Raw genomic sequence first — 19,426 nt, 5'->3', positions numbered from 1 at the left:
CCTTCTTATACTACTTTAGGGAAGGACACACACCTTGTCACCTCCTGGGACTTCAATGCCTCACCTTCAAAACATCACTGTAGCCACTTACTTCCTCAAAATATTTACAGCGGCTTGCACTAATTTCTGGAGGTTTTGATTTGCCTCTTAGGCTCCTGAGCCATATTTTAATAAACTAGAGTAATGTGTACTGAGACCATCTGAAGAAACAGAGGGGGCCATTAGGTTTTGTAATAAAATAGCTGAACAGACTAAGAGGAGATAAAAAGAGGAGGACGAAGAAAGCAAGAGACAGAAGTGAGCCTGTGCAAGCTGAGCCTGGGCCTGAGCTAATGGGAGCTTTGAGAGAGGAAGGGAAGATTTACAGGTCAGTAATTATGCATATGGGATATTTAGAGAGAAAAAGAGGATGGAGAATTTTAAACTGCTTTGTTGTGCATTATAAATTGGATCTCTGTGGCATTTTCTTGATTTTCAATTACACTGATGTCAAACTAATGTTTCTCAAATTGAACTGCTGGGATGGAGCAGTGAGTCCCAGCTTTCCACTAGGCTCAAACAGAAGCTTCATCACCACTATTTTTGATGCTTTTCAGGCATTACATCTTCTAGGCATCATTGATTCTTGCTTTTACTTTAGTTTCTACTTCCAATCAATCTACTTCCTGCTGGACTGTCTATCACCTTGTTAATGAACATAGCTCAGCCACGTGTTCTGATACCTAGTTAGTTCAAACTAATTCCTAGTTAGCCTTCCTACCTTCATCTACCCCTTTGATGAGAAGCAATTGCCATGCAACTCTGCTGTTATAAAGATGCCCCAGTCCCTTGGACTTTGGAAGGACTAGTTACCAGCTCTAGGTCAGTTTTTTCTACCCATTCTTAGCACATGCCAATATCTCTTGATGTGTAATTGATAAACACATGATTTGAATTTGGTAAACTAACATTTGAAGACTATCAAAGAAGAGACAACAAGATTCATGCTTCATATTTGCATAACATTACAGAAACAATTAACACAGCAGATAATTGATAATTAAGTGTCAAAGACATTTAATTGCTTCTCTAATATTGTGGAGAAAAGTTAGTCATAAAATAGCTTGCATTCATTCATTTGTTCAACATTTGTTGTATATTTGTGTGGTAGAAGTTTGGATAGATATAACGATGACATCTTGAATCATTTATATGTTCACAACCAAAATTCTATTAGAATCTCACTTCCAATAATTCTCCATAGCTTGATTGTGGTGATTCATAAAATTCATTTCAATTTGAATGAATTCTCTCTCTCTCTCTCTCTCTCTCTCTCTCTCTCTCTCTCTCTCTCGAAAACCTGGGAAACTACTCTTAAGAAAAGGCTAAGTGTATGTGATATGTCTGCTACTAAAAGCACTGTTGATCTTACTTACTCTAGCTCAATGAACTCAAGAATTCCTGCCTAGCTTTCTATGCTGTCTAAAACCAGCTTCCACTGTATATTTAAACTGATTCCTCATTTCATTACAGCTCATTATGACCCTCCAAAATAAAATATTCCTGATTCTTGACTAGATTTCATGACACCGTGAACTTCAGTCCTTTTCTTCAGTAAAATTAAGATAATACTTGAGTTTTATGAAATCATATTAAACTGACAAACATAACATCCCTCCCAAATTCCTTACAATAAAGTGGTGTTGGGTGACCCTGGATCCCCTATCTTTTCCCAGTAGAGAATGTGCTCTCTTCACCTAAACAAAACACAGACATTTCACAAAACCCATGCTTAACCTCATCTAAATACTTCAGAATGGCTAACTTTTAATTTTTTTCTTTAACAGTAGACATTTGAACATATGGTCTGCTAACAGGAATTGCATTATTATTTTATTTCCATATAACCCAATGTCCTCTTATACCTGTTTTCCTGTTTTCAAGATGGCATATTCTCTCCATCTTGTCATACTACTACACCACAACTGCTAAGGATGTATTAACCTTATCTTGACTTAATCTATAACGTTGAGCATGTCTGGCACGTGTCAGTTGCTTAATACTACCAGTCATTTAATTTAAATCTGGTTTATGATGGTGGCCCTGGTAGAATAACACCTACTTTGCCTTTACAAATAAGTGAATGTGGTATTTATTGCTGTTAATGCACCATGATAACTATCTGTCTATTGAGCTATATAAAATATACTCATATTTTAAGGACATATTAGCATATTATGAACTATGAATAAATTTGGGAAAGTAAAATTCTGAAAAGTGGATTTAGAGAATGTATCCCACTGTCAGAAATGCTAAGAATGAAGTATTTAGGGTAGGGGAGTCTTGGCTACATTAGAAAAGAATGAACAGGTTTGGTTGGTGGTGCACACATGTAATTGCCGCACTCAGGCGGCTGAGGCATGACGACTGCTGTGAGCTGGAAGTGAAACTGGGTTACATAGTGGGGCTCTGTCTCAAAAACTGAAAAAACACAAAAGTAGAGAAAAGAAGAGGAGGAAACGAGGGGCTATGGTGGAGGAAGGGTTTTCAAGCTTGGGAATCCCTGGAATATGCTATCTATGTCCCAGGTAGTGGAAAGACAAAGATTTATAGGTCTTGATCCTATACAGTTCTCAGGACCCTCTTTTAAAAAAAAATTAGAAAACCATATGTAGAATCCCACATACAAGCCTGGGAAGTAGTTCATGTTGTTTAGTGGTCCTGACAGTTAAATTTAATTAACTCATGAAGAACCAAATTGTGGGCCTAGGCAGAACTTTTAAGACCCCCTCTAAATAGCCATAGGAAACAAAGGACACCTTTCTTTTATGCAGCAAAGCATGCCTGGTTTTTCCCAATACACCCATTTACACAGGGCTTCACATAGGATTCTCCCCCACTGAGCTACTTCATTATTGGGCATTAGAAAGCTACAACCACCCCATTCATTGCTGTCTCACCACAGTTTACTCTACAACCACTCAAGAACAAATCAAGTCTTTGGAGTTGAGCTCCTTCTATAAGTCCAGAAGACAGCAGCAGGTGGGGTCGGTACAGGGAGATGGGATTAGGAAAAGAGACATTCTACTCTAAGAGCAATAGGAGAAACACTGCTCTGAGTGATGGAGAAGAATGAGGATAAAATGAACACCAGGAAAGGACTTGGGAGACAGCTGCAGCTCGTATAATTTGTCATTGTCCCATAACCTTACAAGGAGCCTGAGTGACTATATCAATCACACATAGACACTCTGCACTTGGAGTGGGACTCCTTTTCTATTTACAATGTCTGTTCCGTCACATAAATTCCATATGCAACTTAGGGAGATCCATTATTTCTTTAAACTTGGCTATTTCTTTAGTTCTTCACAGTCATCCATTTCATCCCTCTCTATCAAATTTACATGGTTTATCCTATTTTCATTCTGCTTTCCTGTTTGTCTTTCTTACTTTGCTTTTAAATGAGTAAATATTTTGCTGAGCATACATGTGCTAAGTACTCTATGTGGGAGGAGACATAAAAGCTAATTGCAACTTTGTATAATCTGTGTTCTTGGGTAAATGGTCCATAGTACGTGTTCCCAGGTTGGTATGACTCACAGCATGGAATACGAACAAGAGTGAGCAAGATGAAAGGGTTTTCATCAGCTTTCAGAGGGCACACCCGGAAAGATTTTACATGTAGCTGAGGAATTTAAACTGTTCCTTTCAAAGTGATGAGAAATCTACTAATTTAGCTTTAGGAGGGAACATGATACAAGCAGGTTTGTGTTTTTAAAAGATCTGTCTAGCAACTCTGCAGATAACAGATTATAAAATGCCAAAACTCTACCTCAGGGGATAATTTTAAGGCTATTATCAGTAATTTAGGAGAAAAATGTTTTTTAAAACTGAAGGAGGCAGTGGAGGTCTGAACAGAGCTGTAACAGTGGACTGTGCCTTTGGAAACTGTTCAGCAGACGGGTGTTATTCTGTGAGTCAAGGGAAACAGGCAGAACATGTTAATGCTAAGTACTATTTATTGAGCACAACTATATGCCAAGGAGACATTAAGCTTTTAACATGTGCTATGTACTGTTATGTCAAGTTGGTATCATAAAGTACATATTGTGTTACTCGCTTTAACAAGGACAAAATTGGGGTTTGAAAAACTAGCTTGTGAAACATTACATGGCAGAAAAGTGCTAGAGCTGAATTTAAACAGAAGCCAACCAGACACAGAACCTTAGTTTTCATTAAGAAGTATCCCAATGTTAACAGGTCCAGAAGCCACCTGAAGGAGTGTTGTCTAAGAACTTCCAAATATGTGTGCTTGAATCCATCTCAATTCCTGAAATGTAGGGACTGAACTCATCAAGCATTTCTTTCTTATGCATTTTGAAATTTATACTTCTGGTTTGTGGGGAAAATCTTTTTTTTTTTTTTTTGGCTTTTTGAGACAGGGTTTCTTTGTATAGCTTTACACCTTTCCTAGAATTCACTCTGTAGCCCAGGCTGGAGGGGAAAATCTTTTTAATACTAATATTTATTTTTAAAATTAAGAATTTTCTTCCCTTGCTTGATACATAATAACTGTCATTGTGTTTGTTTAAGTCTCAAACTTACAGAAGTTGTGCACATGATGTAAACAAGCTACTTTTTAACTTTTTAAATCAATTCTTTGTGGATTTCATATCATGTATCCAGATTCTACTTATCTTCCCATCCCCTAGCTTCTTTCCTCTGTCCTTGCAATCCCCCCAAACAAAACAAAATTTAAAAGTAAAACCAAAAACAACCCCCAAAAAACAAATTAAAAAAAAGAAAAAAGAAAAAAATCTTGGTTTGGAAGCTATATATAGTGTGGTCCAGTGAGTCACACAGTCTACCCTTTAGTCCAGACATCTTTACTTGTAAGTGTTCATCGCAATAAGTCACTGGTCTGATATGAGCACGTCTGCTACACTACAAATACTGGGCCCTCACCAGGACTCCTTTTGGCTATCGTATTGTTGTCTTGTGTCGTGGAGATTCTGCAGCTTTGTATCTGCAGGTCCTGCCCCTTCACATGTTCTAGCAGTTCATAGATGAGATGAATGTTGGGGCAGGCTAACTCATAGCTCTGGTTCTGAGCATGGGTGGTGGCTGGGTTGGTCAGCTTTCCCTCATCATCACCACCCAGACAAGCTCTCCAGCTAGGTCACCCAATGTAGCAGGCAGCAAGGAGTGGGGCCAGTTCTCCTGCTCTCAAGGACCAGCTCTACTGTTTTGTCCAAATGAGGTGCAGGACTCGCTCTCCCAATTGCTGCACTTGGTGAGAGGCAGCTCCAGCTCTTCTGTTCTCATGCCCTAAGGCCAGCTCTCTCACCTGCTGCCGGTGGCAAGGGGTAGGGAGTGGGGATATTTCCCTCACCCTTGACCACATGGTATATGAGGGAGAGGGAGAGGGAAGTTCTTCTGCTCTCCACCCACAGGACAGCCTCAACTGTGTCCCCGCCAACCAGCCAGTTCTACTGTGCTGGCCAGGAGAATAAACAGCTATTTTTAACAGAATCATTTGTCAATGAGTTGTCAACCTAATGCCTCCGTAACCTCACAGAAATGGAGACACTTTCTTATATAATTACAATTATACCATCAAAATTGGAAAATTAATATGGACCCTCTGTAGTCATATATTGTTCAACCACTATTCTGGTTTTATCAGTTGTCTCAATAATGGTTTTGATACCAGACCAGTTGGTTTTCATGGCATTATCAGTGAGACCTGTTTAGTCTCCGTAAATATGGCATCTGGCAACACGCCTTTATTTTTCATGAGAACTTATTTTTCATAAGAGCAGTTTATCTGTAGAATACCTCCTCATCTTCAGTTTGTCTGGTAATTTCTCATTCCTGGGTTCAGATTGCATATCTTTAGTGGGAATACTATAGAAGTCAAACCGTCCTTGCTGAGAACAACTGTGTTAGTCACCTTCAACACTGTTGCGATAAATACCTGACTAGAAGCCACTTAATGAAGAAAGGGTTTATTTTGGCTTATATGTTAAGAGAAAGAGTCCATCATGCCAAGAATGGTGAATTGGCTGGTCATTCTACATGTGTAGTCAAGAAACTGAGGATGTAGAAAAAGAAGAACCAGGTTATAAAACATGTCTATGCCCAGTGACCCCAGCTAATTGTTCCATGACCTCCCAAAGCAGCATCAAGTTCAAACACAGGAGCCTTTGGTAAATATTTTACATCCAAGCCACAACATCCACCTAATAGGTTTAGGGGTGATTTTCTAGGAAAGAGAAGAAAAGGAAGGAGGAAAGTTAACTCTTCATTGTGTTGTGTTAGGGATTCCTATGAATCAACATTTAGATGATATTCAAATAGGTAGTTGAATAGCTGAGTCTGAAATTAATCTGGGAAATAAGAACTAGAGACAGAATTTCTGGCTTATCGAAGTATAAATGATAGTTGAAGCTGCGGCATGAATTATCTATGAAACTTCATGAGACTGAAGTGAAAACATCAAAAGACACGGCCATGGGTAAATGTTCATTTTAGGGACCTGAAGAAGGAAGAACATGTAAAGGAAGCAAAGAAGAAGGATGCTGGGAGACTAAAAACAGTAAGACATGATCAGGAAAACAAATCAGTATGAAAGTTTCGTCCCCAGTAGGATTCCCATTGACATTTCTCAGAACCACCCTTCCACATTAATCCAGAGCTGTAATTCCACTTTAAATGACGATGCAGGCAGGGTGGTGACGGCGAATGCCTTTAATCCCAGCACTCGGGAGGCAGAGCCAGGTGGATCTCTGAGAGTTCAAAGTCGGCCTGGTCTACAGATCGAGATCCAGGATAGGCACCAAAGCTGCACAGAGAAACCCTATCTCAAAAAAGCAAAATAAATAAATAAATAAATAAATAAATAAATAAATAAATAAATACAGATTCTTTGGGACAGAAGATTGCTTCTTTTCTCATTGTTATAAATAACCTAATAAAAAAATACATTTGTAGACAGTTTATCTTTGAAGATTTTTTTCCCCATAGCAGGCACTGTAATATCATTTCTTTTTTCCAACATGATATTTTTATTGATTATTTGAGAATTTCACACAATGCACCCCGATGATCACACTGGCTTCCAAGTCCTCCCAGGCCCACCTCCCACCCTTGTGTCCTCCCCCAAAAAACAGGAATAAAGAAAAAAAATACACTAAGTCCAATTTGTGTTGCCCATATATTCATTGGAACATGGTCAAACTGCCAGTTGCCAGCCCCTTAAAGAAAAAAGAGTCCTCCACCACCACCCCTACTCACCAGAAGCCATCAACGGTGAAGAGCTACACTTCAGCACCCCTATCGCAATTGTTAAGGGCTCTCTTCGGTGACTTCCTGTTTAGACTGTTTATTTGGGGAGAGGTGAGGGGAGAGGTTGTCACAGAAGCCTTCAATGTCTCTCATTCTCAACTGTCAGTCTGCAGTCATCAATACCACTGCAAGAGTAGCTTCCTTGCCCATAATAGCCAGTGGCAGCATGGATCATTGGTGGTCAGAGAGAGAGTTTATCTTCTCCCAATATAAAAGAAAAACCAATTGTTTTAAAATTAAAATTTACCTTTTTCAGTTTATAAAATCTCATATAATCTAGGATCATTACACTTAAATCTACTTAAAATTTAAAGACAGAGCTATATGCGTTTGTTTAGGAGACGATTTCCAGGAAGAGGTAAATCGTTCCTTGAACCTAACAAATAAGCATTGGCTATTTGTCTAACAGGGACACAGCCATCATCCTAAACCTTCCACTTCCAGTGTTCTCATCCATCCTCAGTTTTAAATATCTTCACAAGCTAATGTCTCATGCATTGATCATCTCTGCCCTGAGGGTCCAAGCTCATATTGACACAAGATCATGAAGACAGAGAAAGACGGAGACAGCACACAACACAGCAGCTGAGCATGTTTGACTCTATTGACAAATTGACTGGGTTATAAAATGATTTTGAAGCTTAGCAGTTATGTGATTCTGAACAAGCTATTTAAATGATTTGTGCTTCAGTTTCAGTATCTACAAAAGGTAAGCAAAGTATCTACCTCAAATTACTGTTATGAAGATCCCAGTGTGTTAATGTGAGTACGCATTTAGAATAGTGTTGGACACACTGCAAGCAATGTGTAAGCTTAACTCTATCATTTGTCCAATGAGAATATCATATCCAGCATTTCTGAATTTAAACCTCCTGATCACCTTACAACTTCAAAGCTATTATTTCACAGCTCAGTAAAAATTACCACCAAATATCTAGTTACAACAATCATTTCAGGTTGGTTGCTACAGATCCCCATGTTCCATCCAAGCTCAGGCTATTTTTGGCATTTGCTGTCTCTTGTCTATAAAGTTCTCTCTCTCAAGTTTGTTCTCTTAAGTTTTGGGTTAAGTGTGGTCCCCTAAAACAGTACTTCTCAACCTAGAGGTCACAACCCCCATAGTGGTTGCATATCAGATATCCTGTATATCAGATATTTACATTATGCTTCATAATAGTAGCAAAGTTACAGTTACGAAGTAGTAACAAAAACAGTTTTATGGCTAGGGAGTCACTACAACATAAGGAACTGTATTAAAGGGTCACATTAGGAAGATTGAGAACCATTACTCGAAAAGAACTCTGCCCATCCCACCTTGTTCAAGTGACCTTGTACCTGTTTTCTTCTGAGAAACTGTATTATCCTCTGTTGAATAGTTTCTAGTGATTAGTTTCTAAACTAATTAATAGTGATTAGTTTCATTTATAATTATATAGTTGTTTTTGTTTTGTTTTGGGGTCTGCCTTTCCAACTAAGCTGGAAGCCTGGTTGAAATAGGGACTGTGTTTCTTTATCAGTATACAGCACAGTATTTGACACATACAAACATATATAATTACCAAATGAATGATTGAGTGGGTAAAAGATGTATAGATGAGCAACTGCTATGGGATCTTTTAAGATTCCTCAGAGGCTGAAGATCAAAAATGTGTAACACAAATCTTAAAAGGTCTTATAATAAAAAAAAAACCCAGAGCCAGATACTGGGGTGGAAGCTGAAAGATCAGAGAAACAGAACAGCCAGCCACGTTCTTACCTCTACAAAATCCTCAGCCTCAAGAGAGTGAGCTCCTGTTTCCTCATGCCTTATATACCTTTCTGTGCCCAGACATCACTTCCTGGGATTAAAGGCATGTGTCACCACTGCCTGGTTCTGTTTCTCTCATGTAGCCCAGTGTGACCTTGAACTCACAGAAATCCAGACAAATCTCTGCCTCCTGAGGGATAGGATTAAGGGTGTGTGCCACCACTATCTGGCCTCTATGTCTAATCCATTGGCTACCTATGCCCTCTGATCCCCAGGTAAGCTTTATTGGGGTACACAATATATCATCACAGAAATACTCTTTTTGAGAAGGCCACTGAAATAAAGATTTTTTTAATTAACAGTTTTCTCTAATATCTGTCTTAAAAATGCCAATGCTTATCCTCAGAAACAAAAAATATTCAGGGGTCCTGGAGCTAAAGTGTGGGAATTCATATTATGATTATGACATCAAGTCCTATTACCATGAGGATGGACAAAGGAGAGAGAAAGGGCAAGTCCAGCCATGGCTGTGCTCTGGGTTCATTTCCAGTCATGGTTGGGCTCCAGGTCCATACCTTCTGTGGAGACTTACTAGGATTGTCGAAGGGCCAAGTGCAGCAGTTTTTTGCTGACTAATGATTTGATGGTGGGATAGATAAACTCACAATTCTGAAGGTAGCTGGATAAAGTAACAGAATCAGAAGCATGATGAAAAGGAGCATGTTGTTATGGAGCCTCAGAGTCCTCCTTCTTCATATTCTTGTCAGGTTTTAGCATAAACCTCCAAACTGCCCCAAGCATGAAACACCTTTGTGTTTTATCCTGAGAGTGCTTGAAATTATTTTTTGTATGTTACTGAAGAAAATACCCTTTGTTATATAAAACTATACTTAATTGTTTGCTGGGAGGTGAAACAGTCACTCCTGGGAGTTACACTGTGGTGTCCATACCTTATTTACCTACAGGGACACACAGTGCTGTTTCTAAGAGTAAAAATAGTGTTTGCGCTTGTGAAATCTCTTTTCCTCACCCTCTTGCTATGTTCTTATCCCTATGTTCTTCAAAATCCCCCTTTAAAAGAAAACATCCTTATTTTATTAGTATCCAGTAAGCAAAGGATGAGTTTGGAAGAGATTAAAATAAATAAGGAGTGTAGTGATTTCAGGCTCTAGAAGTTAATCCTTTTGGAAGTCCATAATTAGTAATCTGTTCCCTCTTCTTATGATCAAGTGAGACCTTTAGCAAAGGATAGTACTGGTCCTTCCAAATTCTCTCACACCTGGTGGCCTCCAGGAAATAAGCTTCAGGTGGGCTTGGACCCTTCCCCGCATGTGAGAAAAGAAAGAACGTGATTTCGAGCATCACAGCTCAAGCTGCCTCTCCCAATGCCTTCAGCTCAGGAGTTCCCGTTTTGTGATGTCTTACACCCCTGTTTTCCTCAAACTGCTTTAACTTAAGTGTTCACTGCCCTCTTCAGTTTGAGTTATTACTATTTTGTATCTGTGTTCTGGTTATGTATACAGCAAAATATTTCATCCAATATTTGTGCATTTTTAAGACAGTAATTTTTAAAAAGCCATTTCCCGATCCCATACATCATGTTGCCTTAGTTCAATGTTTATCTATAGAAATCCCTTTTCCATTTGCCTTGGTTCTGTTAATATTTATCTCCTCCCCAGAACATAGGAAGCATTGGTGTAGACTGCCATACAGGAATCCATTTATGTGGCTTGTGACTAGGGAGCACATTTAGCTCCTTTTTAGAAATGTGTCTTCTTGACCTCTGTGGCCCTCACCAGTTTGAAAGTCCTGCACATAATCTTCTGTGGGGATTTGTGCAGCTGTCTATTGTGGTCCACACCCTGTGATATGGCTTCCAGTATTCTCACTGTGGAAAGGTTAAGCTATCCTGACTTTATTTTTTTGAGTGAAAATGTCCACAAGGTGTTAGTACTGTCAGAGAACAGATTGAAACAAGCTGTAACTTCAATCAGATGTTAAGCCTGTGCCTGCCCTGGAGAGAAAACTCCATGGTGAACAGAGGGTTTCCTTCGAAAATGGAGCAATCACTTTTTAACTCCAAAGTTATAAAACCAGGGATTTGGGCGGCTGAGGCAGGAGGATCATGAGTTTGAGGCCAGCCTAAGCTACAGAGAGATTTACAGGATAGCCTATGCTACATAGTAAGGCCCTTTCTCGACAAATGAAGTTATTAAACAACCCCGTTTGTCTCCTACTATTCTTGGAGTGCTATATTTTCCAAACTAAAATTTGAGATGCACTTACAAATGCATAGATAATTTTGTTTGAGGGGTTTTTCATATCCACTGTTGGGAAGTCTAATACTATAATAGACTATACTGTCACCATAAAAATGCCCTATATTAAGACCCAGTGTACTAACTCCGCAAGTTTTACTAATTGAGATTGTACTGCTGTTTGTAGTGATCATAGCACTTTATTTCTTAAAGACCTTGGAGCAAAGGGAACATGCTTCCTTGTGGGCTTTTCCTCTCTGAGGACAGAGTCTCTTTATATCTGGGCTCACCAGGGCTTACAAGTATGTCCATGCTGGTGGTACTGATACATATCCTTCAGACTTCTGGAAAAAATATCCTCTCTCTTGGATCTTGTTACTCTGGTTCTAGCTTCCTTCTGCTTCTTCCCAGTGATGGTAGCAGAACTGCTGGACCAAAAGAGGGAAGTTCAGAACAGCCTCTGAGTCCTGTCTCCCATTTCAGCAACATCTTAGTATCTTCAGAAAAGCCATAAAGCCTGGGTCCTCCATGTATGAGTTGCGAAAGAATCTGAGGTAGAAGAATGTTGAGATAGGGAAGTTGTAAGAAAGGGCTGGGAAAGATTGCGATTATAACTCTCATATAAAAATGCCAATCACCAGCCTCTGTGAAACTTGGAGTTTAGTGAGCTCCCAGGGAGATGAGTGAAAGTAGGAGAGTCATCTGCCGAAGATGGTGCCACAGCCTGGCAGTTAGAGCACACTCTACGATGGTGGTTCCTCCCTGGGTCTGCCAGTTCTGGGATCCTTCTAAAGGCCTTGAATTGGCAAATTCCTAGTGATGTCTATTTCTGAAATACAACAACCACGGGGTGGGAGGTCCCTCCTACAGTGCTGCTTCTTGCCTTTGTGTGTTCGACTTTCACTAATCAATAGGAGTAAGGATTAGCCAGATACAAATGTCAGTAGCTTTCTCTGTTTCCCAGGATGGGTGTGAATGTGAACCCAAATGTTTCTCAGAGCCTCCTGCTAACATGTGCTGTGTAACTTATGGTAACATAAACCAACAAATCTGCCCTGAGTACTCTTTCCATTTCCAATAGTAATTCCCTCTCGTTTGATAATAGGGAAACCTTTGGAAGCTTTTTGTTTGAGAATAGGTAAATCAGGTCAAACTGACAGGTCTTCAAGTTTTACAGCAATACTGGGCACACAGGATTTCTCTTTCACTCTGAAGAGGCCTCACAGAGTTCAGGTGAAAGGATGTTCTTTCAAAGTACCAATCAGCAGAAGGGAAAGGCCTTCATCCACTGAAACAGGGAACACATGTCGTCAACTGTACTTATCCTTTGAATCCTGAAAGCACATTAAGAAAGAATAACAGCAGTGCCCTGTGCCAACTCATGGCTAATTAATAAGTAATTTCAATTCTCCCAGAAGTAAAATACTAATATTTTTTAAATGAAAGTAAACATCACATGTGATGTTCTAATTGTTATAAAATATTTAATAGTGATATTGGTTTAATTATGTAAGCATCTCATAGTGGTGTAAATACTATCTACATAGTTATACATATTTTCTGCTTTCCCATAGACAAAGGATCTTAAATTAAGGACTATTTAAGACTGCCCGCCAGGCCAGGGAGTAACTAGTTATAATGCTGATGCCTGCATCTGTGAGATTTAATAGCAAGAAAATGCTCTTTGTTTTCATAAGGAGGGAAAAGTTGCATTTTTCTTACATAAATTTCATTCTTGATGTTATTAGGAGGGATTAGGGTGGAGTTGAAGTAGTCTAAAATTTAATTAACCTAATCCCTTTAACAAGAATTGTTTTCATACTGATAATTCTTTGTAACAACAGTATTATAGATCATACCCACGTGAAATATTTACACTAAATATTTTAGCATATAATCTCCCCGTCAGCTCTGTTGGGAATGGCAAGATTTTCGATTCCTTGGCTTTCTTTGTTTTCCTTCTCTCTCACCTATATACAGGACAGGAATGAAATACTCTCCTACCTCCCTTTATCTCCTCCTCTGCTGACTCTTTTCCAGTGTCACCGTCTCTTGGTAAATTATGTTAATGGCTATCAAATCATCAATCTCCTAAAAGAGTATGACTGCCATGAAATAAGGGAAACAGGGGATTGATTTTTTTTTTTTGGTATCAGCAGTCATTTGGTGTAGATTCTCATTTCAAATGATTTGTTTACCCATCGATTGCAATAAATTGCTGTGCTGCTGAAAGTACCCCCTAAGAGAAGAGTCAGATGAAGGACAAACCTGTCATTCTGGTCACCTCCTCTGATGATCCCCTGTGTAAATTACAAATTGTTCTTAATCTGCTCAAATGTCATGTTATCAGCGAGACCTTCTCTGACCTCGCTGTATAAAATTACAATCAGCACCGCTCAGCCAATGCTGCTCTCCGTCAGTTGGCTTTATTTTCTCCGCAGCACCTATCACCACACAGTGTCATGCGGCCTTGTGTACTTATTTGCTTAGTGCATCTCCTCCACCTGGGATGGAAGTTCCACGGGAAGCAAGGGCTGGAATTTGTTCCATGCCGTATCTTAGGAGCCAAGACAAGCCTGTCTCATATTGTCATAGAGAGGGCGATCAATAGGAACTGTTGAACGTATGAAACTTTTATCTTCCGGGTCTGTGTGAAGTTGTGAGAAAATACACGTTTTGTCAGCCTTCACAGAGCTGCCTGTCCATTTTCTCTTGGCCAGTCAGTGCTGCTTCTAAGACAAGGCTGGGATGCGGGCACCACCACTGGCTTGGGTGTAGAACATGTCAGAGGGACTTGCTGGCTCCACTTCTTACAAAGTGACTTTGGCAAGGTTCTTAACACTTCTCTATGCTTGATTCCCTCTTCTCTGAAGGAGGAATGACAGATTGCCCAGGTTATGTAAAGTGCCTAAGTGCAAACTGAATGAGGGGTGGGTGGGTATGGACATCACCATTATTCCATAAAGGGATGAATGCCTTTTAGACAGATTTCTTTAGCATTGTTTTTGGTGAAAGGTTTATTTTTATTGATGCATCCCCAGAATTAGCCTGATGTTCCTCCTCTTCCTTTGGTCCCAGTACCTTTTCCCCATCTGAGAATCTTCGCACACCTAGGATGAAGGTGAACAAATATTGTGTCCCACCAAGAGTTAATACAAATGTATGGCAACTCCCTTTACTGTATAGAACAAGGCCAACTTCCTTTGTCCCCACACTCCTGTCCACAGATGAAGATGCTTCTGTCAGGACAAAGGTGCTAGCATCCAAGTTCATGGTTGTACAGATGGCTGCATGCTGACAGGTTTCAAAGTGACCATATTCTAAAAGTAAATTTCAAATGAAGGTATGATCTGTGTAAATCTGACCCCTTCCGGTAGAATGTGCATTTACATATATTTGGAATTTATAAATCCTGACAGATTCCACAATATTTATAGCCCTCCATAAAAAGCCTTTGCCAGTTTGCAGAGCTTTGCATTTGGCGCTCTGGTATGCTTAAGAGAGTTTAAATAATAATAAATTTGGTGATTTATTCCACCTGGAACAGAAAGTTATCCGCCCCCCCACCCCACCCCCGCCCCAGCTCATTTTGAAGGGGATGCCTATAAATAGTGCCACAGACGCTGGGATCAGGAATAGGGAATTGAAATTTGAGAGAGAAGTACAGCAACATTTCCATTATCACTGATTTCTTGAGTATATTTTTAAAACAGTTCTGTTCCTCACATGATATCCCTTCTCTCCTTTCTCCTGCCTCATCTCAATTATACCTGAGTCTCTCAAACCTGTTGCCAATGTTCAGATTCAATTGCTTTAATGGGAAAGGGGGAAAGAGAGTATTGGCTGACTAGGTAGGAGCAAGGTGCCTCTAGGGAGGACAAAGCAATTCTTCAGTGCTCATCTTGTATTTCATAGGAGTCAGCAGGTAACTGAGTGTCTATATCTACAGTGTAAATTAATTACTTGAGATCCATCTCACATATCCAACAGATGATTTGATCAAAAGCTCACAGTTCATGAAAAGAATAGGAAAAGAGTTGTAAGTGCAATTCCAAAAGAAAGACTGAGGTCAGTCAGAGAAGGTAGTTTCTTTCAACAATCATGTTCACAAGTGCCTAGAAGAGGGTGAGGGGATATAGCAATCCCCTCTTATCTATAGTTTCATTCTGCATAGTGCCAGCTACTGGTGGTCACCTGGCATCTAAAATATTAGATGGGAAAACCTAGAAATAAACAGTTTAAGTTTTACATTGTTCACTGTTATAAGTAATGTGATAAGATCTCTTGACTCTATCCCACCATTTGTGAGGATGAATAGCCCTTTACCTTTGTATTATCACTATAGATATTACTCACTCATTAGTCACTGACTAGCAGTCTCTGCTCTCAGATCAGCAATCCCCAGCATCACAGTATTCATATTCCACTAGCACTATATCAAGAACAGCCACCGAATCACCCATTTACATCATTTCATCACCAATTCACTGTACAGTCTATATCAGTCTCAGAAGAAGAGTATACAAAGATATTTTGAGAGTGACCCCGTTCACATAGTTTTCATTATAACACATTGTTCTATTAGGAGTCATTCTTAAGCCCTTATTGTACAAAATTATAAATAACTATTTTCATAGATTAAGTAGATGTGGGGAAAAAAAGAACATGTATACTGGACTTAGGGTGACCAGAGGCTTTAAGTATTCCCTGAGGGTCTTGTAATATGTTCCCTGAAAATAAGGAGAAACTATAACCATTTACTATACCTGAATAGTGACTTTGGGTGTTATTATTTGCTTCTCTTTTTAAAGAAAGATTTAAGAACTACCAAGTCATTCTCTCCAGATTCTACCAGGGAAAACTGAGAAGAGGCAGTTAGTGTAGCAGAAGCAGCATTACAACCTGCAACATGACAAGGAGGTTTATTTCCAGCTTCTTGTTTGAGTGGGTTGGAAAGGAAGTAGCATTTGTAAGAAGAATAATAATTAACATCCACTGAGAGCTGCCTATGGGCAGATGCAAAGTCACAAGTGTCTGGTTTGGTGTACAGCACCTTCTTTGTTGCCCGGAGCTGGTCCTCCACAATCTGAAGACTCCACATCTGCAGTCAACCAACCATGGAGTGAAGATATGGCAGGGAGGGGGAGGCAGAAAGCTGCCAGTGGCAAAACATGACTCTGCCACATGTAGAGCATAGTGTTCAATTCATTAGTATAAGTGGCATGCAGGTACAATGCTGCAGCCTCCTGCCACCCGGAGGTTCTCATTCTGCTTTCAATGCTCCTCATTTGATGGCATTCAGGTGCTGTGTAGACAAGTCCAGGATGGTTGCATCTGCACTGCAAACGTACAGATTATTCCTTGTCCATGTTCCCAAAAGAATGCAGTATAGTAACTATTTACATAACATTTACATTTAAATCATCTCCAGATGATTTGAAGTGTGTGGAGGATATATGCAAATGTTATGTCATTTAAATTTAGGCAGATTTGGGTATCCATGGGGGACCTGGAACCAATACCTCAAGGATACTGAGGCATAACTATAGTGGGCTTCTTTGTTCCATTACATGGAATGCATCCTCGGCCCAAGACATTCCTGAGCACTCATCTCATATCTGGCTATTAGGACGCCAGATGTTTGGACCAAGCCCCAGAGCCTGCAGTGTACCACATTTTAATGATTTGTGGTGAATAAAGTAAACGTTTTTAAACCAGATTTTATGGAGCAGGGACCCAGTTAAGTATGATGGACTGGGGGCAAAGCCAAGAAAAAGCTGAATGCTAATGAGGATATCCTTGGCTATAGAGGACAAGGGTTAGCATCTATCATTCATGGCTAATTCTAAAGCCCTGCTTGAAAAGTGAATTGTTAAAGAACCATCCCTAAATAAGACTTGAATAAGGATGACATCAGTAGACATACTCAGTGGAAGGGGGAGTTTCAGGAAACCTCAACCTTAGACAAAGAACTCCAGGCAACTAAGGAATCCTGAGAGTGGGAGAAATAGCCTTCCCAGGGAAGAGCACACCACAGATTACCCAGTACCAAGTGATCAGCCCTGAAGACACATATACAAGTAACATTATATGTACTGAGCAGATTGTATTTATAGATTTAGGAATAAACACACACACACACACACACACACACATACACACACACACACACACACACACACACACACAAACACACAGAGCTGGCTTTTTTTTTCTTAAGCTGTAAATTTGGGAGAACAAGGGTGCATGCATGGGAGGATTTGGAGGAAGCAAATGGAAAGATAGAAATCATATAATCATATTTTAATTTCAAAAAAGTCATAATGAAAAGGAACCATGTTCTAAGAAATGTCAAGTCAGGGAGGGATTCCCCCTGCCTTCCTTGCTTTGCTGCAAGACCATTCTAGAAGGAAGTAGAAGGATTGGGCTATTAGGCAGTTCCAAGTCTTTGTGCCACTGGGATCACATTATGGGTCTAATACACACAGATAAACAAACTTTTCTTATACTTGGAAGCCCATGGAAAGACAAGAAAACTACTAGATTAATTTTACAAATTTATTTTTTTTATGTTATATGTCTAAGTGTTTTGTTATGTCTGTGACCATTTGCATGCCTGGTGCCCATGGAGGTCAGAAGAGAGCATCTGATGCCCTAGAACTAGAGTTACAGACAGTTGTGAGCTGCCATGTAGGTGCGGAGGAATTGAGCCTGGGTCTTCTGGAAGAGCAGTCCATGTTCCCAATTGCCGAGTCATCTTTCCAGCTCCCTGTAGTAATTTTTTTTTTTTAAAGGCTATTATAGAGAATCCAGTTGGGAAAAGTGAAATGTTTAGTGATTTTGTTATTGTTGCTGTTTTCTGTTTTAACTTGTTAACAACCAGCAGTAAGGTAAGACTGTGTTGAGGCAACGTTTTAATGAGCCCTCCTTTATTCCTCTTCCCTAGGGCAACCCTTACATGTGCAATAACGAGTGTGATGCAAGCACTCCTGAACTGGCACACCCTCCCGAGCTGATGTTTGATTTCGAAGGAAGACATCCCTCCACCTTTTGGCAGTCTGCTACTTGGAAGGAGTACCCCAAACCTCTCCAGGTTAACATCACTCTGTCTTGGAGCAAAACCATTGAGCTCACAGACAACATAGTTATTACCTTTGAATCGGGGCGACCAGACCAAATGATCCTGGAGAAATCTCTCGATTACGGACGAACATGGCAACCCTATCAGTATTATGCCACAGACTGCCTCGACGCTTTTCACATGGACCCGAAATCGGTGAAGGATTTATCCCAGCACTCGGTCTTAGAGATCATTTGCACAGAAGAGTACTCCACCGGGTACTCCACGAATAGCAAAATAATTCACTTCGAGATCAAAGACAGGTTTGCGTTTTTTGCTGGGCCTCGACTACGAAATATGGCTTCCCTCTATGGACAGCTGGATACAACCAAGAAACTCAGAGATTTCTTCACAGTCACGGACCTGAGGATCAGGCTATTGAGACCTGCCGTTGGGGAAATATTTGTAGATGAGCTCCATTTGGCACGTTACTTTTATGCTATCTCAGACATAAAGGTGCGAGGAAGGTAAGAGAATCCCTGTCCGTCTTGAATGGAAATAACTGTGTCCAAAAAAAATATACCCACAGCTGGTGACAATGGTCAATTTTTATTTTGTTACTTTCTGAGGAGCACAAACATGCAAGTAGGTTCTACAGGTGTTTGAGATCTTTTGGTCCAGCAATGATTTGTAAGCCCACACTCTCTGTCAGTCTTCAGGCATCTTTAGAATTTAAATAAAAGAAAAGGTAAGTATCTTGCCTGAAGCACAGGAACTCCCTGGTGAGGTTAAGCTAAAGTCATCAAGACAGTGAAGCTGGTTGCTTTGCTCGGGGGTGGGGGTGGGGGGACACACAAGATTATGTCTTGCATTTCCCCATGAAAGCAAGAGTCACCATGCAATGATCCCTTACATTGTTAGAATCAAAAACATCTGAGAAATAAGATGTGTTTCTGTAAGAGTGCTAAGCTTCCTTTTTTTTTTTTTTAAAGTCTTGGACTCTTTTGTATTAAAACAACATTTCACATGTAAAAT

The 19,426-nt window shown here is 39.9% G+C and overlaps 1 protein-coding gene across 9 annotated transcripts in view; it reads left to right on the top strand.

Moving 5' to 3' along the window:
• Nucleotides 1-19,426, top strand: part of Ntng1 (netrin G1) — a 347,205-nt gene that overhangs the window by 182,536 nt on the left and 145,243 nt on the right. For all 9 annotated transcript variants that reach the window (XM_052730077.1, XM_052730078.1, XM_052730081.1 and 6 more), the window contains exon 3: nucleotides 18,278-18,918. In XM_052730077.1, coding sequence (XP_052586037.1) covers nucleotides 18,278-18,918 — 641 coding nt within the window. The remainder of the gene's footprint in view (nucleotides 1-18,277; nucleotides 18,919-19,426) is intronic.

Source organism: Peromyscus californicus, unplaced genomic scaffold (assembly GCF_007827085.1).
Source record: "Peromyscus californicus insignis strain IS unplaced genomic scaffold, ASM782708v3 Scaffold_9__1_contigs__length_137607984, whole genome shotgun sequence".
NCBI lineage: Eukaryota > Metazoa > Chordata > Mammalia > Rodentia > Cricetidae > Peromyscus > Peromyscus californicus.
The sequence above is the reverse complement of the archived record's forward strand: the minus strand, read 5'-3'. Positions and strand labels throughout refer to the sequence as shown.